At 36.4% G+C, this 19,944-nt stretch overlaps 1 protein-coding gene across 1 annotated transcript in view; it reads left to right on the top strand.

The window, feature by feature from the left end:
- Window positions 1–19,944, top strand: part of CUBN (cubilin) — a 260,122-nt gene that overhangs the window by 47,888 nt on the left and 192,290 nt on the right. The window contains exons 18-22 of the mRNA XM_055543913.1: window positions 1,257–1,401; window positions 1,622–1,800; window positions 4,590–4,755; window positions 5,126–5,342; window positions 9,149–9,279. Coding sequence (XP_055399888.1) covers window positions 1,257–1,401; window positions 1,622–1,800; window positions 4,590–4,755; window positions 5,126–5,342; window positions 9,149–9,279 — 838 coding nt within the window. The remainder of the gene's footprint in view (window positions 1–1,256; window positions 1,402–1,621; window positions 1,801–4,589; window positions 4,756–5,125; window positions 5,343–9,148; window positions 9,280–19,944) is intronic.

Below are 19,944 nucleotides of genomic sequence, written 5' to 3'. Positions count from 1 at the left end.
GTTAGCTGTGTGGGTGGAGCTATGTTTGGACAGGTAGCTCTCCCAAAAGAACTCTGTAGAACAAAAGTAGTTATGTGTATTCATAGAAAAATTCCCGATTTGAGTGAGAAACTTCTGAAAGGTCAAGAATAGCAACAGTTACTCTTTAGTCCACTTTTTCTAGTACTAGGCATTTTGCTAAGGAAATCACGTGTTGGTTTCATCTATTTGATCCAGCTCCTTGAGTTTGGCTTAGATTTAGTAGCTTGTTCGAAGTTATTAAGTGTGGAGGTTTGCCAGCGACAGAGGTGGGAATTGAATACAGTTTAGGACTCCACAGACCAGATTCATGGCCACCACACTATAAGATACTGACTGTTGATTTAAAATAGGTGGTCTTTATTATATGAAGGACACTTCTTTTTGCTCCTGACTTTCTAAGAGTTTTGCTTCTAATAAATAGAAATGCTGACACTTTTTGCCATCTATAGAGATAAAATAATTTAGCTTATTGGATCTATTGGCAAGTTTAATTTATAATTTCTAATAGTCCTTGCATCACCCTTATCCTCATGTTTGTTTTGATACATAAGACTACAAAGAAAGTGAATTCACTTTTCTTTTCTTTTTTTTTTTTAAATTTTATTTTATTTTTAAACTTTACATAATTGTATTAGTTTTGCCAAATATCAAAATGAATCTGCCACAGGTATACATGTGTGCCCCACCCTGAACCCTCCTCCCTTCTCCCTCCCCATTTTTGTATCTATATTAATAGATGAGATCTACTCGTAGTTTTCCTTTGTATTATCTGTGTTGGGCTTTGGTGAGATGATTCTGAGAATAATTATTTGGGAATTGTTCCATGTTTGAGGGTTCTTTAGAACAAACTATGTATAGGAATTGTCTTTTCCTTTAAAGTCTAATTTAATTTACCAGGTAGAACATTTTCTAGAAGGTTTTATTGGGGGAAACTAATTATTTGTAATATTTTCAGTTTTATCCATGACTTATTATCTACTCAGATTTTGTTTTTCTCCTTCTTGAGAAAATTTAGTAATCTAGATTTTTTGGGGGGATAAACATTTCAAACATTCAACTATATTAACATAGTGTTGTACCTAAAATTATTATACAAGTTTTTCAGAATCTGTGTATTTTTATCACCTTTGTCATTTTAAATTTTTTGTATTTGTACTCATTTTCTTTTTTATTCTTTTTCTTTGTTGATTAGTTTCTTGATTAGGATTACAGATCAATTTTATTTTTCTCTTTAGGTTCGAGATGATCAAACCTTACTTGGAAAAGTCTGTGGCAATGAAACCCTCTCTCACATTAAATCCATTACTAACAGTATCTGGATCAGGCTTAAAATGGATGCTTCTGTTGTCAGAGCTAGTTTCAGTGCTGTTTATCAAGTGGGTAAGAAAATTTAATTTTTAAATGTCTCATTTGCATGATTGTAACATTTTCATTTCTTGAAATATTTTAGTCATTCTGTGTCCTCGAATGGTAAGGGGAAAATTCTAATAGTAAGGTCACATTGCATTATATCTTTATGCAGGGTGAAACTCTGCAATAAAATTGAGGGCAACAGTCATTTATCTCTGGACAAATTCTACTGTTGTTTTCATACTCACAGCTTGTGGAGGAGAATTGACTGGAGAAGGGATCATTCGCTCGCCCTTTTACCCTAATGTGTATCCAGGAGAAAGGGTCTGCGTGTGGACCATCCGCCAACCCCAAAGTCAAGTGGTTCTTCTCAACTTCACTGCCTTTGACATGGGAGGTTCTGCCCACTGTGATACAGATTATATCGAGGTGAGAGTAAAACACTTGAATATTTGCATTCGATTAGATGTTATTAAAAATATTATGTCATGTTATTCTCACTCAGTTACATGAAACAAAACTAGTTTATAGATGCAAAATCCTCAACAAAATTCTAGCTAACTGGATCCAGCAGCATATAAAGAGGATTATATAGCCCAGAAATGCAAGGCTGCTATACATCCAAAAATAGTCAGTATAAAATAAAGGGGGAAAATAACCACATAATTACCTCAATAGATGCAAATAAAAAGCATTTGACAAAGTTCAGTATCTATTCATGAAACAACACTCAACAAACCAAGAACAGAACGTAACTTCCTTAATCTGATAAAGGGCATCTATAAAAAATATATAGATGCAAAATTCTTTTTTTTTAATTAATTTATTATTATTATTATTTTACTTTGCAATATTGTATTGGTTTTGCCATACATCAACATGCATCCGCCACGGGTGTACACGTGTTCCCCATCCTGAACCCCTCTCCCACCTCCCTCCCCATACCATCCCTCTGGGTAATCCCAGTGCACCAGCTCCAAGCTTCCTGTATCCTGCATCGAACCTAAACTGGCGATTCGTTTCTTATATGATATTATACATGTTTTAATGCCATTCTCCCAAATCATCCCCCCACCAAAGAGTCCAAAAGACTGTTCTATACATCTGTGTCTCTTTTGCTGTCTCGCATACAGGGTTGTCATTACCATTTTTCTAAATTCCATATATATGCGTTAGTATACTGTATTGGTGTTTTTCTCTCTGGCTTACTTCACTCTGTATAAATGATGCAAAATCCTTAACAAAATTCTAGCTAAATGAATCCAGCAGTGTATAAACCTAACATCATTTTTAATAATAAACATTAAATACTTTGCCTCTGTGTCATCAGTAAAAAGGCAAAGATGTTTGTTCTTACCATGTGTTTTCAACATTATACGGGAAATTCTAGTTAGGACAATAAGCAAGGAAAGGAGATAAAATGCATCTAGAATGGAAAGGAAGAAACATGATTATTTCAATTCACAGATAGTGTTGTCTATAGAAAATCTTAAGGAATGCACACACATACACATAAAATATCAAAACTAATAAATTCAGCAGGTTGTGGGATACAAGATCAAAATATGATAGTCATATCTTTTTTATACACTAGCAATGAACAATTTGAAAATTAAATCAAGGAAACAATTTCATTTCCAATAGCATAAAAAAGAATAAACATTGAGGAATATAGCTTTAAAGAGACATCTAAAATCTATACTCTTGAAAACTACAAAGGAAGGAAATGAAAGACCTCAATAAATAGAAATACATCTCAAATTAATGGATTACAAGAACTAATGTTGTTAAAATGACAATACTACTTAAATTTATCTAAAGATTCAATTCAATCTCTACTGAAGTCCCAGTGGGAATTTTCACAGAAACTCATAAGTTGATAGTAAAATTCTTATGGAAATGCAAGGGAACCAGAATAGCCAGAAACATTCTTGAAAAAGAGCAACATTGGAGGAGTCATAATTATGACTTTAAAACTTAGAACAGAGCTATAATAATCAAGTAAGGATATTACATGTATTCTTCAAGTAAGAATAAAAATATGGAGCAATGGAACAGAACAGAAAATCCAGAAATAAATTGCTATATCTTTATGATCAATTGATTTTTGAAAAGAGCGCCAAGACTTTCAATGGGAAGAAATGGTTTTTTCGAGTAGTGTTGAATATGCACAAATGAAATTAGGAAACTGGAGCCTTTCCTTATACCATACAAAAAAATTAACTCAAAATGGATCACCGACCTAAATTTGGGAGCTAAAATCATGAAACTCTTGAAGAAAACAAGGAGTCAGTGTTTATGATTTGGGGTTAGGCAAAGCCTTCTTAGATCTGACACAAAAAATACAACAAAAGAAAAACTGAAAAATTTGAACTTCATTGAAATTAAAAATAAATAGTTTTTAAATGGGCAAAGAATATGAATTTATATATTTATTGAAAGAAGATATACAAAAGATACTCAACATCACTAATCATCAGGGAAATGCAAATCTAACCACAATGAGGTGCTGCTTCACAACTACTAGGATGACTATCATCAAGAAGTCAGATAATAACAAGTGTTGAAACTGGAACCCTTTTACACTTTCCCACCACTGGTGGACGTTTAAATGGTACGGCTGTCGTGGAAAACAATTGACAGTTCCTCAAAAAGTTAGACATAGAGTTATCATTTGATCCAGCAATTCCACTTCTAGGTATACATTGAAGGAAAATGAAATATACATTCACACAAAAGTTGTACCTAAATGACTACAGTCATTATTCATCATAGCCAGAAAGTAGAAACAACCTAAAGGTCCATCAATTGATATGTGGATTAATAAAATGTGATATATCCATGCAATGGAATATTATATGGTATTAAAAAGAAATGCAGTAATGATACACACTACAACATGGATGAACTTTGAAAACACTATGCGAAGTGAAAGGGGCTAGTTACGAAAGACTGCATATTGTATGATTCCATTTATTTGCAATGTCCAGAAGAGGGAATCTATAGAAATAGAAAACAGAATAATGGCTTTGTGGGGCTGGGGCTTGAGGGCGATGGGGAGTGGATGCTGATGGGGATGGAGTTTCTTTTAGGGCAACTAAAATATTCTCAAATTGATTTTTACTATATTAATAGATTTTATTAAAAAATTATTCTTGAAGAAGTTTTTCAAAATAAATATCTAGGAGAATAAATTTGAACATATCTTTTTTACTTAGATTGGTAGCAGTTCCATTTTGGGTTCTCTTAAAAATGAAAAGCATTGTGGCACAGACATCCCTTCGTTTATAACATCCGTGTACAATTCTCTTCATGTCATATTTGTGAAAAGTTCTTCTACTGAAAACCATGGTTTTGTGGCTGAATTTAGCAGTGCAGCTTTGGGTAAGTGATTCTTCTACTTTGCCTTTAGGGCTTGTATGAGAATAAGTGAACAATAGAAATATATTATTATAGAAAATTAATCTATACTGTAGGCGTGTAGTCACCTATGCTGTAAAAATTTTAAAGTACACTTAAAGGCAAAGGAAATATATATTTCCTAATCAGCACATCTCAGTGGTTTATTGATACCTATTAATAAGAGAAAAATTTAAGTTATCCTAGGTGGCACAAAAGGAAACTTTTCCTTTTTGACCTTTTAAGAGGTTATGATCAGATTATTTTTATTTGGAATTCCAGGTAGCTTGTTGGTTCTAATTTTAATCAGAATTAAAAATAACTTGGATAATTATTATTATTTTTATTTCAACAGCATGTGGAAAAGTTCTTACAGAGTCAACCGGAAGCATTCAAAGTCCTGGCCATCCAAATATCTACCCCCATGGAATCAGTTGTACCTGGCATATCATAGTCCAACCTGGTCACCTGATTCATCTGAGATTCAGAGAATTTCATCTGGAGTTTCATTACAATTGCACAAAGGACTATCTAGAAGTTTATGACACTGGTTCTCAGACATCTCTTGGGAGGTGAGAATATTTTATTTTTTGCTTTTTAACGTGAAAGTTTCCTGCTTTCTTGTGTTCCTGTTTCTGTAAAAGATGTTAAAATCCACCATGTTGTGTTATAAAAAATAAGTGAGATCAACACACTTCTCAGTGACCTTTTCTATATCATTATTCACTACTGTGTAGCCTTCAGTTCAGTTCAGTTCACTTGTTCAGTTGTGTCCGACTCTTTGCGACCCCATGAATCCCAGCATGCCAGGCCTCCCTGTCCGTCACCAACTCCCGGAGTTCACCCAAACTCACGTCCATCGAGTCAGTGATGCCATCCAGCCATCTCATCCTCTGTCGTCCCCTTCTCCTCCTGCCCCCAATCCCTCCCAGCATCAGACTCTTGTCCAGTGAGTCAACTCTTCGCATGAGGTGGCCAAAGTACTGGAGTTTCAGCTTTAGCATCAGTCCTTCCAAAGAAATCCCAGGGCTGATCTCCTTCAGAATGGACTGGTTGGATCTCCTTGCAGTCCAAGGGACTCTCAAGAGTCTTCTCCAACACCACAGTTCAAAAGCATCAATTCTTTGGCACTCAGCCTTCTTCACAGTCCAACTCTCACATCCATACATGACCACTGGAAAAACCATAGCCTTGACTAGATGGACCTTTGTTGGCAAAGTAATGTCTCTGCTTTTGAATATGCTATCTAGGTTGGTCATAACTTTCCTTCCAAGCAGTAAGCGTCTTTTAATTTCATGGCTGCAGTCAACATCTGCAGTGATTTTGGAGCCCAAAAAAACAAAGTCTGACACTGTTTCCACTGTTTCTCCATCTATTTCCCATAAAGTGATGGGACCGGATGCCATGATCTTCGTTTTCTGAATGTTGAGCTTTAAGCCAACTTTTTCACTCTCCACTTTCACTTTCATCAAGAGGCCTTTTAGTTCCTCTTCACTTTCTGCCATAAGAGTGGTGTCATCTGCATATCTGAGGTTATTGATATTTCCTCCGGCAATCTTGATTCCAGCTTGTGCTTCTTCCAGTCCAGCATTTCTCATGATGTACTCTGCATATAAGTTAAATAAGCAAGATGACAATATACAGCCTTGATGTACTCCTTTTCCTATTTGGAACCACTCTGTTGTGCCATGTCCAGTTCTAAATGTTGCTTCCTGACCTGCATACAGATTTCTCAAGAGGCAAGTCAGGTGATCTGGTATTCCCATCTCTTTCAGAATTTTCCACAGTTTATTGTGATCCACACAGTCAAAGACTTTGGCATAGTCAAGAAAGTAGAAATAGATGTTTTTCTGGAACTCTCTTTCTTTTTCCATGTAGCCTTGGGCATTAGTAATTACCTTTTGACATGAGGATATACCCATGAAGGCATCACCAAAATCAAAACAGTGCTCATATCCATCACCCTCACACCTTCTTCCTGCCTTCAAACCTTCTATAAGTCTTCATTTCTGCCCCTCTTCCCCAACCCCAGGAAATCATTGCAATTCTATCACTGTAAGTTAGTTTGTGTATCTGAAATTGTATAAAAGCAGAATCATTCTGTATGTACTTGTTTTTCATCTGACTTTTCTCAGTCAGCATATTTTGTTGAGTTCCTTTAGTCTGAGGATTAATAGTTTAATGAAATCTGAAAATTTTGGGGCTGTTAGTTCTTGAAATGCTTTTTTAGTCTCTTTTGCCCTTGGAACTCTAATTGCACCTAGCTTAGGCCATTTGATATTGTCCCACAACTCACTGATACTCTGTTTATTTGAGTTTGTCTTTGTGCATTTCATTTTGGAAAGTATCGCTCTCTATTCAAGTGCACCAATCTTTTCTTCTATAGTGTCTATTCTGCTATCAATCCTACCAAGTACATTTTTCCATCACAGACATTGTAATTTTCACTTCTGGAAATTCATGTGAGGCCATCTTTTATTCCACATCCCTACTTTGCATATTAATTTTTTCCTTCTAGCATCTTAAATTGGTGGGATACAGTTATAAATATTTTGATGTCTTTGCTGATCCAGTCCTTCTTGCTTTATTATGATTGATGAAGTTTTCTTCTCATTATGGGTTATACTTTCCTCCTTCTTTTCATAGTTGGTAATACTTGATATTACCAATTCTTTGGAAAGGATTTTGATGCTGGGAAAGATTGAGGGCAGGAGAAGGGGGCAACAGCAGATGAGATGGTTGAATGGCATCACTGATTCAATGAACATGACTATGAGCAGCCTGGTGTGCTGCAGTCCATGGGGTCACAGTCAGAAACGACTTAGCGACTGAACAACAATATTTGATAGGATGACAGGCATTTTCAGTTTTGTGTTTGTGTACCAGACACTATTGTATTACTCTAAGTATTCTTGGGTTTTGTTTTTGGATGCAGTTAAGTTACTCGGAAACAGTTTAACCATTGTTATTCACTTGTCTCCTGTCTCTGAAGAGTTATTGTCTTTCACTGCTTGATATCTAGTGTCTGGAGAACCACTGTTTTTATCTATTTTGTCCAGGTTTTCACTTGTTTCAGAAAAAAGATTATGTAAATCTAGCCCCTGTTATTACATCTTTGTTGGACATAGATATCTCTTGATTCCCTTTCCCCTCTTTTTTTGTATTTCATTTTCTTTTTCCTCATCCATTTTTTAAACATTTAAACATTTTTTTCCTTATCCATTGTTTCCTTAAACTTATTTTTGCCCCTAACTTTGTTCTCCCTCTTCATTTTTTTGCTCTTCCTTGTCTTAATCTTTAAACTTTTAAAATTCCTTCTTTTTTATGGTTGGTACTTGACTCCTAATCATTGAAAATTACCTATTTTTTGCTGAATGATATAAACTATTATTGTTGTTGTTCAAAAGAGAGACATATAGAATATTAATTCATCTACCTTTGCTTTGGTTAAGATATTAAATCATTTTTACACTGAAATGGTATTATACACCATTTTTTCCCCTTTTTCTGTCTCAGAAATTAACTCATCCATTTCCCATGTTTAATACTTTGTCTTATTTTGGTTTCTATTTTTTCCTCCTGTCATTCCTTTGCTTTTACGAAGTGTTCTTTGAATTGAGATTTTGATTTTCTAGTCATTTCTCTCACAAGTGTTTCTAGATAAGAGCTCACAACATGATGTCTTATAGAATAGGTTTCCTGAGTAAAAATTGCTTTCTTCAGCAAAAATTTGCTATGGATTAGCAATCAAACTCTCACCTCTGCATGGACCAGTGTTGTAAAGATAGTAGAGTTCACCTGTATAAAGCTAACTATTCTAGACACTGTTCTAAGTTCTTTATATACAGTGTATTAACTCATACAATTCTCAGGACAACTCTTTGAAGTAGGTCATATCACCATCCCCATTTTATAGATGGGAAAACTGAGACATCTGTCCGAAATCATAAAGCCTCTAAGGGATAGAGCTGACTCTAGAGTCTGTGCTATGAGTTTACAATGCATGATTTTCTTTTGTTGTATAATTATGTTTATTATATTTTTATTAATAAGTTCATTAATATGCTATATGGTGACCTACTGTAGCTCAGAATTTCTAATTTCATTAAAATTATGTTATATGACATGTCACACACTTAGGCACATACATAAAACCATCTAAAGGAAGTAACTGTGAGTTTGGATGATCTTTAGCAACTTTGTATATGCTTTGTGCTTGAAATAAATTTGTTTTTTAAGGTTAATATGGGATATTATTATTGTGTTTTTTTAACATGTCCTAGTTGGACACGACTGAGCGACTAAACTGAATTTGGGGTATGTCATTTTGAGCATCCTGAAAGTTTTTAAATCTGTGTTCTTTCTTGGTTCCAAATAGATATTGTGGAAAATCTATTCCGCCCTCTCTTACCAGTAATGACAACTCATTAAGGCTTACATTTGTGGCTGACTCTGACCTTGCTTATGAAGGCTTTCTAATAAACTATGAAGCAACTGATGCATCAGCAGGTGAGAAAATAGCATTGTATGCTTGGTTTCACTTACTTTCTTACTAAATAGTACCATGAGAATAGTTTATGCCAAAATTTGTGCTATATAAAGAAAGATGCTTTTATAATAAAATGTAGTGACTTAAGTGCCTTTCGTGTTAAATATAGAGTAATGATAAGAGTATTTTATCAATGTTAAATCTTCTAATTTTGGTAATTGTACTCTGGTTGTGTAAGAAAATGTTTATGTTTTTAGGAATAAAGAAGCAATGGGAGCAAAATATACCTATGTAGTAAATCTAAATGAAAGGAATTTGAGAACTATTCCTAACAACTTTCTGTTGAATTTCAATTTCTATCAAAATTAAATGTTACCAAAGAGACTGAAAATTTAAGAAATTAGAAAAAAGACAAAAACAGAGTAAGAAACCACTACACTACATGGAATTCTATGGCAGAAAATGAAAGTTTTCTTTTTAGAATATACATTTCTAAATTTGACCTAATGAAATCGAAACTTTTCAGCATTTATTCCTTTTATTATATTTTTCTATTACTTAATTCTCATCATTACTTTGCTCTTTGTCAATGCAATGTAGGAAACAAGCACCATTTGCCAGCAGGGTCTTTGAGGTCATAGGTAAACCAGAGATGTTCCTAGCTGGCCCCAGAAACTATGGGTTTTAGGGCTTCCCTGGTGGCTCAGGAGTAAAGAATCTGCCTGCCAATGCAGGAGATGTGGGTTCGATCCCTGGGTCAGGAAGATCCCCTGGAGGAGCAAATGGCAGCCCACTTGTGTGCTTGCCTCGATAATCCCATGGACGGAGGAGCCTGGCAGGCTATAGTCCATGGTATCATAAAGAGTTGGACAAGCCTTAGCGACCAAACAGCAGCAATAAACGTGTTTTCTTAGGTTCATGTTGCCACTGGGATATATACATTTTTAGGGAGTCTGGGTTTTCCTTTTGCATAGTATTTAGAAAGATAGCTCATGGAACAAAATACTGTGCAGTTATGACACATGGGGGTATGTGACTAAGTTTCCCAAGCATTTCACACCTTTGAATTGTCCCAGAAGCATATAATTCTTTGTTGCCTAAGAAAGTTCTGAGAGCGTTTCATTGTGCCATATGTGCTCCCGCTGACACTCCTGCATCCAGAAACCCCAGGCTCTCATATTTTAAAGCCCCCACTCCCTTTAATAAAAAAAAGGTAAATTAATCTCCTTGGAGTCCCTCTCAATTTCTCACTTGTTTCTTCTCAGAGCATCTGACCATGATTCTTTGTTTCAGGCTGCCTTCTAGTAGTTCAAGTTCTGTTTTAGAAGCGTGGCTTTAGATTTCTCCAGGATCCCAACTGTGAGAAAGCTATACACCTCTCTCTCCTGTGGGTCCCACTCTCAAGGCAGTTTGTTATTTAGCTCCAGCACCCGAGAAATTGAATCCCTGGCAATTCCAGTAGGTTACATTATATGATTGACATATTTACTGGACTTCGTTCAGATTTTTAACATCCACTGACCAAAACTGGCTTTTCAAGAAATCCTAGTATGCACACAATTTTCCATACTCCTGTGGTTTTATCTGCCTCATATATTTGGCCCAAACCACAGCTGAATATTAGATTCAGATTTGGAGCAAGTCACTTGAACTCTCTGGGCCATAGTCTTCTCATCTGTAAAATTAAGGGATTGGATTTGATGATCTTTGGGATGTCTTCTGCCTTTAATCAACTGTGAACACAAGTTTAATTTGCTGCATGAATAAACTAGCTGTAACTTAGATAACAAACGATGCAGGTGGGCCCTCCTAAAATTTTATGGAAATCTTTGTAACAGCTCGCAGTGTCGCTACAGTGACTAACACAGCTCTGCTAAAAATCACACTGATTTGTAAAGCAGTATCTAGTGCAATGGGGGTAATCTGGCATGGAGGATGATACATTTTAATTGAGAAAGATAAGAGACAGATAAAATAAGAAGGTTGTGAAAAAGGAAAGAAGCCTGCTGGACAGAACAGGAAACTGATAAACAAAGGGAAACACAGGTGAGGAAAGAGAAGGGTTTTCTGGGGCCGATAACTCTGCAGACTCTGGTCGGCCTCCCTGTGGGGTAATCACTACCTTGGCTGTTGCATCCAGACAGGGCTGAAATCACAGACAAGGAAGTGCTGGCTTTCTGTTCCTTGGCTGAGCCTGACTGAGCCTGGCTGGTCGCTGTGTGCCTGCCTTTTGCTGGATGATTTCATCAGTCTGACTCCCACAGGCAAATATTCTAAAGATCAACCTGATGATTGTATCCAGGAAGCCATATGGCCCCTCATCTTACCATTTGGAGCCCATCTCAGTTTCCCATAGACGAGGGTGTGTGTGGCTGGCCCTCATGAATTGTTGAGGGGCCCCCACAGGACTGCTCAGGGAAGGGCTGGACTCAGGAGACTGACCTGGGGGTCCAGGCAGCTGGAGTCTGAGTGAGCCGCCCACCTGGAAATAGCAAGGTGGGGGGCTGCTTTCTTTTCAGCTATCATATTATTTTTGATGTTGTCTGCAGGGTGCAACAGTACCAGGGAGAAGTGTCAATGGAAGCTCAGTTGGTGGTCTTCATCTTATTTATTGCTTTAGCAAAAGTTATTTTTAGAGCAATCACAATCTTGATGGTGTTGCATTGTTGGTTTTTAGTCCCTCGGCTCTACAGGTATGAGTTTCTCTGTTCAAGCCTTTGCTGTCTTCATCTGATAAAAGTTAAATTTCCTGACTTGAATCCAGTTACTTTCCCATCTGTAGTTTGTACCATGGGGCTATGATGTCAGCCCCTAAGTATGTGTTTGGGCGGAAAGAGATTGACTTCTGGTCATTACTTTGACTCCTCTCATCACTGTTTCTGCCTCCATCCAGATGTGCCTGGGGTAAGAGAGACAAAGAACTAACAAGAAAATTTTTGCAGATAGAAACCCTTAAGGATATCTTAGCAACTGATTTATGAAACTGGATTTTAAATATTTGCTAATTTAAAGTACAAAATATTTTAATTCTGAGAGAATATAATTGATTAGTTAGCTTTAGTTTTTTAACTGTAATTTTATTTTCTGTTAACATCTACTGCATATACATTACTATGATCCTACCGAGAGGACTTTAAGAGGATTTAAGAAAGAAGAGAGAAATGTACCTGACACACTTTCCACTTTAACATTAGATGAAAGCTGTATAATGTCCAGTCTAGTGTTTTTCAGACATTGAAACAGTCATGATTCCTTAGTGGATCATGATATTATCTTATTAGATTGCTACCTACATTTGTTAAAAGTGTGGAATAAATGGGAGATTGAGATTGACATATATACATACTATATATAAAATAGACAATAGCACAGGGAATTCTACTCAATACTCTGTAATGATCCATATGGGAAAAGAATCTAAGAAAAGGTAGATATTTGTATATGCACAGTTGATTCACTTTGTGGGCAGGTGTTTAGTGCTGTTTTTCATCCATCACCCTGGAATTGAGCACAGAAGAGACATCTAAGAGTGAGAAGTCAAGAAATGATTAACAGAAGGGCAAACAAGGGTTTCTTTAGAAGACATGAATAGAGAGTGTTCTGTTTCTGTTTTAAAACTTCAGTCCAGTAGAGCAGTGTTCTCAAACTTGAGCATTCATTGGAAACTTGAGGTAGGGTTTTCTTATTAAAAGTTCAGGTACCAGAGTGTGTGTTAGTTGCTCAGTCATGTATGACTCTTTGCAATCCCATGGACTGTAGACCACCAGGCTCCTCTGTCCATGGAATTCTCCTGGAAGGATTGCTGGAGTGGGTAGCCATGCCCTTCTCCAGGGAATCTTCGCAACCCAAGGATCGAACCCAGGTCTCCTGCATTGCAGGCGGATTCTTTACTCTCTGAGCCACCAGGGAATCTGAGTCACATAGGTCTAGGGTAGGTTTTTAGCAATCTATTCAGATGGTTCTAATGAAACATGGCAGTTCATCAGAGATTCTGAAAGTCATGTCTTAGGACATAAATTACTAGAGTTACAACTGAGATCTCATAGTGGATTGGGCTGTAACTCCTCATGATGGAAAGTATTTTCTATGGTTTGGTGAAAGGACAGCTGAAGGTATAGTCAGAGCCTTGGTTCTGGTCCCAACCTTGCTGCTAACTTGGAAAGCTTTGGGCAAGTCACAAGCCTCTCTGATTCTTTCTGTTTTCTGCTTTGAGATATTCAGATATTTTCCCTCTGTAAAAGGTTTTTAGTAAGTTTATTGATCTTTTAAAGATTTACTTTCTCATTGGTCAGTATTTTCTAATATTTTTTGCTGTATGTATGGGTTTCCTACCACTCCCCAGCTCAGTAGATTTATCTTTTTTTTTTTTTTTGAGATTTATTTTATTTTTTGGCTGTGATGGGTCTTTGTTGCTGCATGTGGGCTTTCTTTAGTTGCAGTGAGCAGGGACTACTCTTTGTTGAGGTGTGTGGGCTTCTCACTGCAGTGGCTTCTCATGTTGCAGAGCATGGGCTCCAGGTGCACAGGCTTCAGGAGTTGTGGCACGGGGGCTCAGTACTTGCAACTCTCAGGCTCTGGAGCCAGGCTCTGTAGGTATGGTACTCAGGCTTAGTTGCCCCATGCATGTGGGATCTTCCTGGACCAGGTATAGAACCTGTGTCCCTTGCATTTCAAGGTGGATTCTTAACCACTGGACCAGCAGGGAAGCCTGATTTATCTTATTTATTATATTTCTTAGTTCTTAGAATGAACATGCTAAATAAGACATATAACTGTGATATTCTTAGTTTCCTACTCACCTTCATTTCTATTATTTTTATAAGTCTTTATTGAATTTGTTACAGTACTGCTTCTGTTTTCTTATGTTTTGGGTTTTTGGCCTTCAAGCATGTGGTGTCTTAGCTTCCAACCCAGGAATAGAACCCCCACCTTCTGCTTTGGAAGGTGAAGGCCTAACCACTGGACCACCAAGGAAGTCCTCTCTTCATTTCTAAATTGACATTCCATGCTTAAAGAACCCAGGGATTTTAAAGAACACAGGATTTGGAAAGGAAGGACTTGGATGTGAATTTTATCTTTGCTTTGTCTGAACTAAGTGATTTTCAGAGCTTAACCTCCCAGAGCCTCAGCTCCTTTATCTGTATCTTCATCTCTAAGAAGTGAAGGTTAGAATGTCTGGCTGTTTTATATAGTTGGGAAAGATAAAATGAGACATATTCTGTGAAAAGTTCATAATTTCTCTAAAGGGCCATGACTGTGCCAGATTTAAAATAGAATTACTGATATTCAAATACAAGTTTACAATAGCGGCTTTAGTGATTCAGCTTGTATCCATATTCATTAGAATTGGTCATCGACATGGGGAAAAAAGTCATTACTGTGACCACCTAGCAGAAAATTGTAGGTGAATGTTAGATTTGGGTTAGGGAGAATTTTTCTTTCCTAGTGGAGAAATGGAACCTGTAATTTTCTCTTCTCTCAGGTCTTCATTTTGAGGATTGTTAAACCAAATATGCCAGTAGAAGCAGATGACAGTCCCAGGGTTAATTAGAAAATCTGAGATCATAGGGATTCATGCAGACCCAGAAGTTTTGTAAATGATTTCAGAAAGCTCTTCCTATAAGGTTGCTCATGAATGTGACTGGCTAATCACATAAGTTTGATCTATGGTTCTGGAGAATACTCTTGGGAGTCTCTTGGACTGCAAGGAGATCCAAGCAGTCAATCCTAAAGGAAATCAATCCTGAATATTCATTAGAAGAACTGATGCTGAAGCTGAAGCTCCAATTATTTGACCATCTGTTGCAAAGGGCTCACTCATTAGAAAAAGACCCTGATGCTGGGAAAGATTGAAGGCAGGAGGAGAAGGGGATGGCAGAGTATGAGATGACTGAATGGCATCACTGACTCTACTCAGTGGACATGAGTTTGAGCAAACTCCAGGAGATGGTGAAGGACAGGGAAGCCTGGTGTGCTACAGTCCATGGGGTTGCAAAGAGTCAGACACAACTGAGCAACTAAACAACAAAATCCCATTAGTTATCTCACAAGACAAAGCAGGGAGGTGGTAGAACAGCTACTCATAATCTAGAGTCTCCCTAGGAGAGACACTTTTCTAGCCACAGGATCAGTTTATCCTTGTCCTGTCACCCAAATCATATGTGATGATAGCATCATTGCTTTTGGAGTTGGAGGATTATCCATGTTTTTGAATTTCCCCTTTGATAATGAACTGAATGCTATGTTACTAAAACTTATTTAAAAGTGCTTAGTAGAGGCAGACCTACATTGTCATTTTTAGAAAAATATGACTTTGTGATTTTATGGTTGTCCATGGAAGACATTTATATACTTTCTCTTTTCTTCCTTTACTTTTTTTTTTGAAGTTGATCAGAAAGAAAGCTGTGAGAGGCCTACTAATAGCTATCTTTGATCTTCAGAGATGTGCTTTTCACTGCTACTTCAGTTGAATATATTAGATGGAAGAAATTTACTTTTCTTCTTCATCAGTTTGTCAGTATTGTTAGACCATAATAAAAGGCAAACTGCCATTGGGCATAAGTTTCCCTTTGGGTACATGAGAAATAAATAAAAGGCATTTTTCATATTTGGATCTTGTGTTGATGTAAGAAGCATCATGGCAATACGTGAATATCCTTTTATGGGAATATATTTAACTTTAATTATTTGTGCTTTATTGCAAAGCATAGTAGGAAGCCAAAGCCTAGCATATTCTCATTACACTGCCTATAAACATAAGCCTACTCATACGTCTCAATATCAATATTATTTTACAAAGAGCAGTTTACACTGTCATATGAACATTGTACATGTTTCGGTGTTAGGTAAAAGCCCTTAGTAACCTTTTAAGAAACAAATAAATTTAGAGAACCACTGTTTTTCTCTCTGTTAAATTACAGATATGAATCTCATAAAGACTAAAAATGTTAACATTAAATATTATATCATTTAATATTTATAAAATGTGTACCTTCAAAATATTTTTGTTTCTCTGTTTTAACTTTGTTTATTAAATGTTAGATATCCAAATTATTTATTGGATATCCTTCAGAGAGCTCAACTTGTCTTTTAACAGAACTTTCACCCTTTTAATAACCCATAGACTTTTATTTTGTAATTCCATGTAGTAAAATTCATTCATAGTTTTAGCAAATGTGTATACCCATGTCATCACCACTCCATGCAAAATATAGAACACTTTTATCATCTCAGAAGGTGTCCCAGTGTCCTTTTATAGGGGCTTCCCCACCCTCCATCTCGACAACTGCAGACCTTGTGCTTATCACTGTGTATTCATTTTGCCTATTCAAAAGGCAAATATGAATGGGAACACACAGAGCATTCTTTTATGTCTGGCTTCTTACATAAAAGACATAATGCTTCTCAAGCTTGTTCATATCACCCTGTTTATAAGTAGTTCTTTTCATTGCTGAATAGTCTTCTATTGTAAGGGATGTATCATAATTTGATATCCATTCACTTGTTTTTGGATAGTTGGATTGTTAACGGTTTTTAGCTATTATGAAAAAAGCTGCTGTGAAATTGATGTATAAGTTTTTTGTGGACTTAGATTATCAGTTCTCTTGAGTAAATTCTAAGGGTAGAATTTCTAGGTCTTCTAGTAATGCTGTGTTTAATTTCACGAGAAATTGCCAGCTATTTTTCCAAAGTGATTATATCATTTTATGTTCCCATCTGCAATGAAAGAGAATTCTACTTTCTCCACATTTTTGTCAATCCTTAGTATCGTCAATCTTTTCATTTTAGCCACCAATGGTTGTGCCCCATTATTGTTTTAATTTACATGTCCCTGATGACTAGTACGACTGAGTACTTTTTTACATGCTTATTGGCAATTCATATATTTCTTTTGTGAAGTGTCCACTGAAATCATCTTGTTCATTTCTGTTTATTATTGTCATATGTTATATACTCTACACACAATTATGTCTTTGTTCAGATAAATGTATGGCACATATTGTCTCCCACTGTGTGCAGCTGGCCCTTTCTTTTTCTTAATGGTATTGTTTGAAGAGCAATAATATGTCCTTTTTTCCCCTTCATGGCTAGTGTTTCTTTTTTTTTTTTTTTATGTTGCTTAAGAAATCTATGTCTGCTAAAGTTGTGAGGATTTTCTGTGCATTCTTCTGCAAGTTTTTTGGTGGGAGGCTTTTACATTTATGTTTATGATCCATTTTGAGTTAATTTTCCTATGTAATGTGAGTTATGTATTCAAGGTTGTTTGTTTGCTTAGCAAATGATATTTAATCATTCAAGCACTATTTGTTGAAAAGATTGTCCTTTTTGCACTGAATTGCCTTTGCATTGTTGTTGAAAACTAATTGTCCTTGTATCTTTGGGTCAGTTTCTGAAATGGCTGTTCTATTCCATTGATCTATGTATCTTTCTCTTGTGACAATAGACTCTATTACTTCATATTATGTAATTTTATAGTTTATCTTAAGATCGGGAAGTATAAATCATCCAGATTTTTCAAAATTGTTTTGATTATCCTAGGCTTTTAATACTTCCATATACAATTTTAGAATCATCTTTTCAATTTGAATTCAAGCAAAAAAACAAGCAAACAAAAAATACAAACTTGTTGGGAATTTGATTAAGATTGGATTGAATATATAGATGAATCTTAGGACAAAGGGCGTCTTAAAATGAGTCTTCCAATCCATTATCATATTTACTTCTCTATTTATTCAAATCTTTTGAAATATCTTTCAGCTATGTTTTAAAGTTTTCACTGTAGAATTTTTGTTTCTTCCCATTAAATTTTCTGTCAAGTGCTTTATGCTTTATATACAGTTGTAAATGGTATTTAAAATTTTATTTTCCAGTTATTTGAAAATTAAATTGATTTTTGAATAATTATCTTGTATCCTATAACCTTACTAAACTCAGTTATTAGTTCCAGTATCTTTTAGTAGATTTCTTAGTGTATTTTACATAGGCAATTGATCATATCTGTAAGGACAGTTTTATTTTTTCCTTTTCATTATCTGTTTGTCTGACTCTCTCTATTTGCCTTTTGCCATAACTGGGACCATCTATAACATTGAATAGAAGGAGTGAGATTGGACATACTGGCCTTGCTGTTTATCTTGACAGGAAAGCACTTAGTCCTTTACTACCCAAGTATGATGTTAAGTTTGGGTTTTTCATAGATGCCCTTCTTCTGTTGCTACTTTCCTGTCTTCTCTTTGGTTTACAGAATATTTTTAGTATTCTATTTTATGTACTTATTTGGCTTTTTAATGATATCTCTTTTTGTGTTTTGTCAAGGCCTAGCAATATGCATTCTGAATTAAATTCTTAAAGCTATCTGAATGTGGTGTGGTCAGTGAGTCTGTGGTCAGTCTATAAGTTCATCAGCTCAAGGAGACTGTTTCACAGCCTTTATTTAATGTTCATTTGATCCATGAATTTTTATCTTGTAATACTCCTTACTGGATCTGAAGTACTTAATATACCACCTCTTCAGACACAGCCCTGCTCCTGCTTTCCCCTGCTTTATCTCTGCCTTTTCCCTCCTCCTTCCCTTCTTCCTTCCTCCTTCCCTTCTTCCCTCCCTCCCTTTCTTCTGACCTTCCTTCCTTTTCTTCCTTCCATTATTCTTTGGCGCATGAAGAAACATCTTGGCAGACTATAGAAAAGTATACAACATTCATCCCTGGAGTTAAATATCACTGTCAACTCCTTCAGTAAGTTAGGTCTTGATTACTTGCTGTTTAAAATCAAATAACCAACTATGTGGTAAATGCTTGTTATTCTGAGGGCTGTACATGATAGGAGAACCCATAATGTCTTCTGTGCATCTCTGTGCCAATGGTTCCTTTTTTCTTTTCTGAGTATGGTTATACAGCAGCAACTTGGGAAAATAGCACACCTAACTTCTATGCAGAGAACATCCTGAGAAACGCTGGGCTGGAAGAAACATAAGCTGGAATCAAGATTGCCGGGAGAAATATCAATAACCTCAGATGACACCACCCTTATGGCAGAAAGTGAAGAGGAACTAAAAAGCCTCTTGATGAAAGTGAAAGAGGGGAGTGAAAAAGTTGGCTTAAAGCTCAACATTCAGAAAACGAAGATCATGGCATCCGGTCCTATCACTTCATGGGAAATAGATGGGGAAACAGTGGAAACAGTGTCAGACTTTATTTTTTTGGGCTCCAAAATCACTGCAGATGGTGATTGCAGCCATGAAATTAAAAGACGTTTACTCCTTGGAAGAAAAGTTATGACCAACCTAGACAGCATATTAAAAAGCAGAGACATTACATTGCCTACAAAGGTCCATCTAGTCAAGGCTATGGTTTTTCCAGTGGTCATGTATGGATGTGAGAGTTGGACTGTGAAGAAAGCTGCGCGCCGAAGAATTGATGCTTTTGAACTGTGGTGTTGGAGAAGACTCCTGAGAGTCCCTTGGACTGCAGGGAGATCCAACCAGTCCATTCTAAAGGATATCAGCCCTGGGATTTCTTTGGAAGGACTGATGCTAAAGCTGAAACTCCAGTACTTTGGCCACCTCATGTGAAGCATTGACTCATTGGAAAAGACTCTGATGCTGGGAGGGATTGGGGGCAGGAGGAAAAGGGGACGACAGAGGATGAGATGGCTGGATGGCATCACTGACTCGATGGATGTGAGTT

Source organism: Bubalus kerabau, chromosome 13, assembly GCF_029407905.1.
Source record: "Bubalus kerabau isolate K-KA32 ecotype Philippines breed swamp buffalo chromosome 13, PCC_UOA_SB_1v2, whole genome shotgun sequence".
NCBI lineage: Eukaryota > Metazoa > Chordata > Mammalia > Artiodactyla > Bovidae > Bubalus > Bubalus kerabau.
This window is presented reverse-complemented; position numbering and strand designations above follow the sequence as displayed.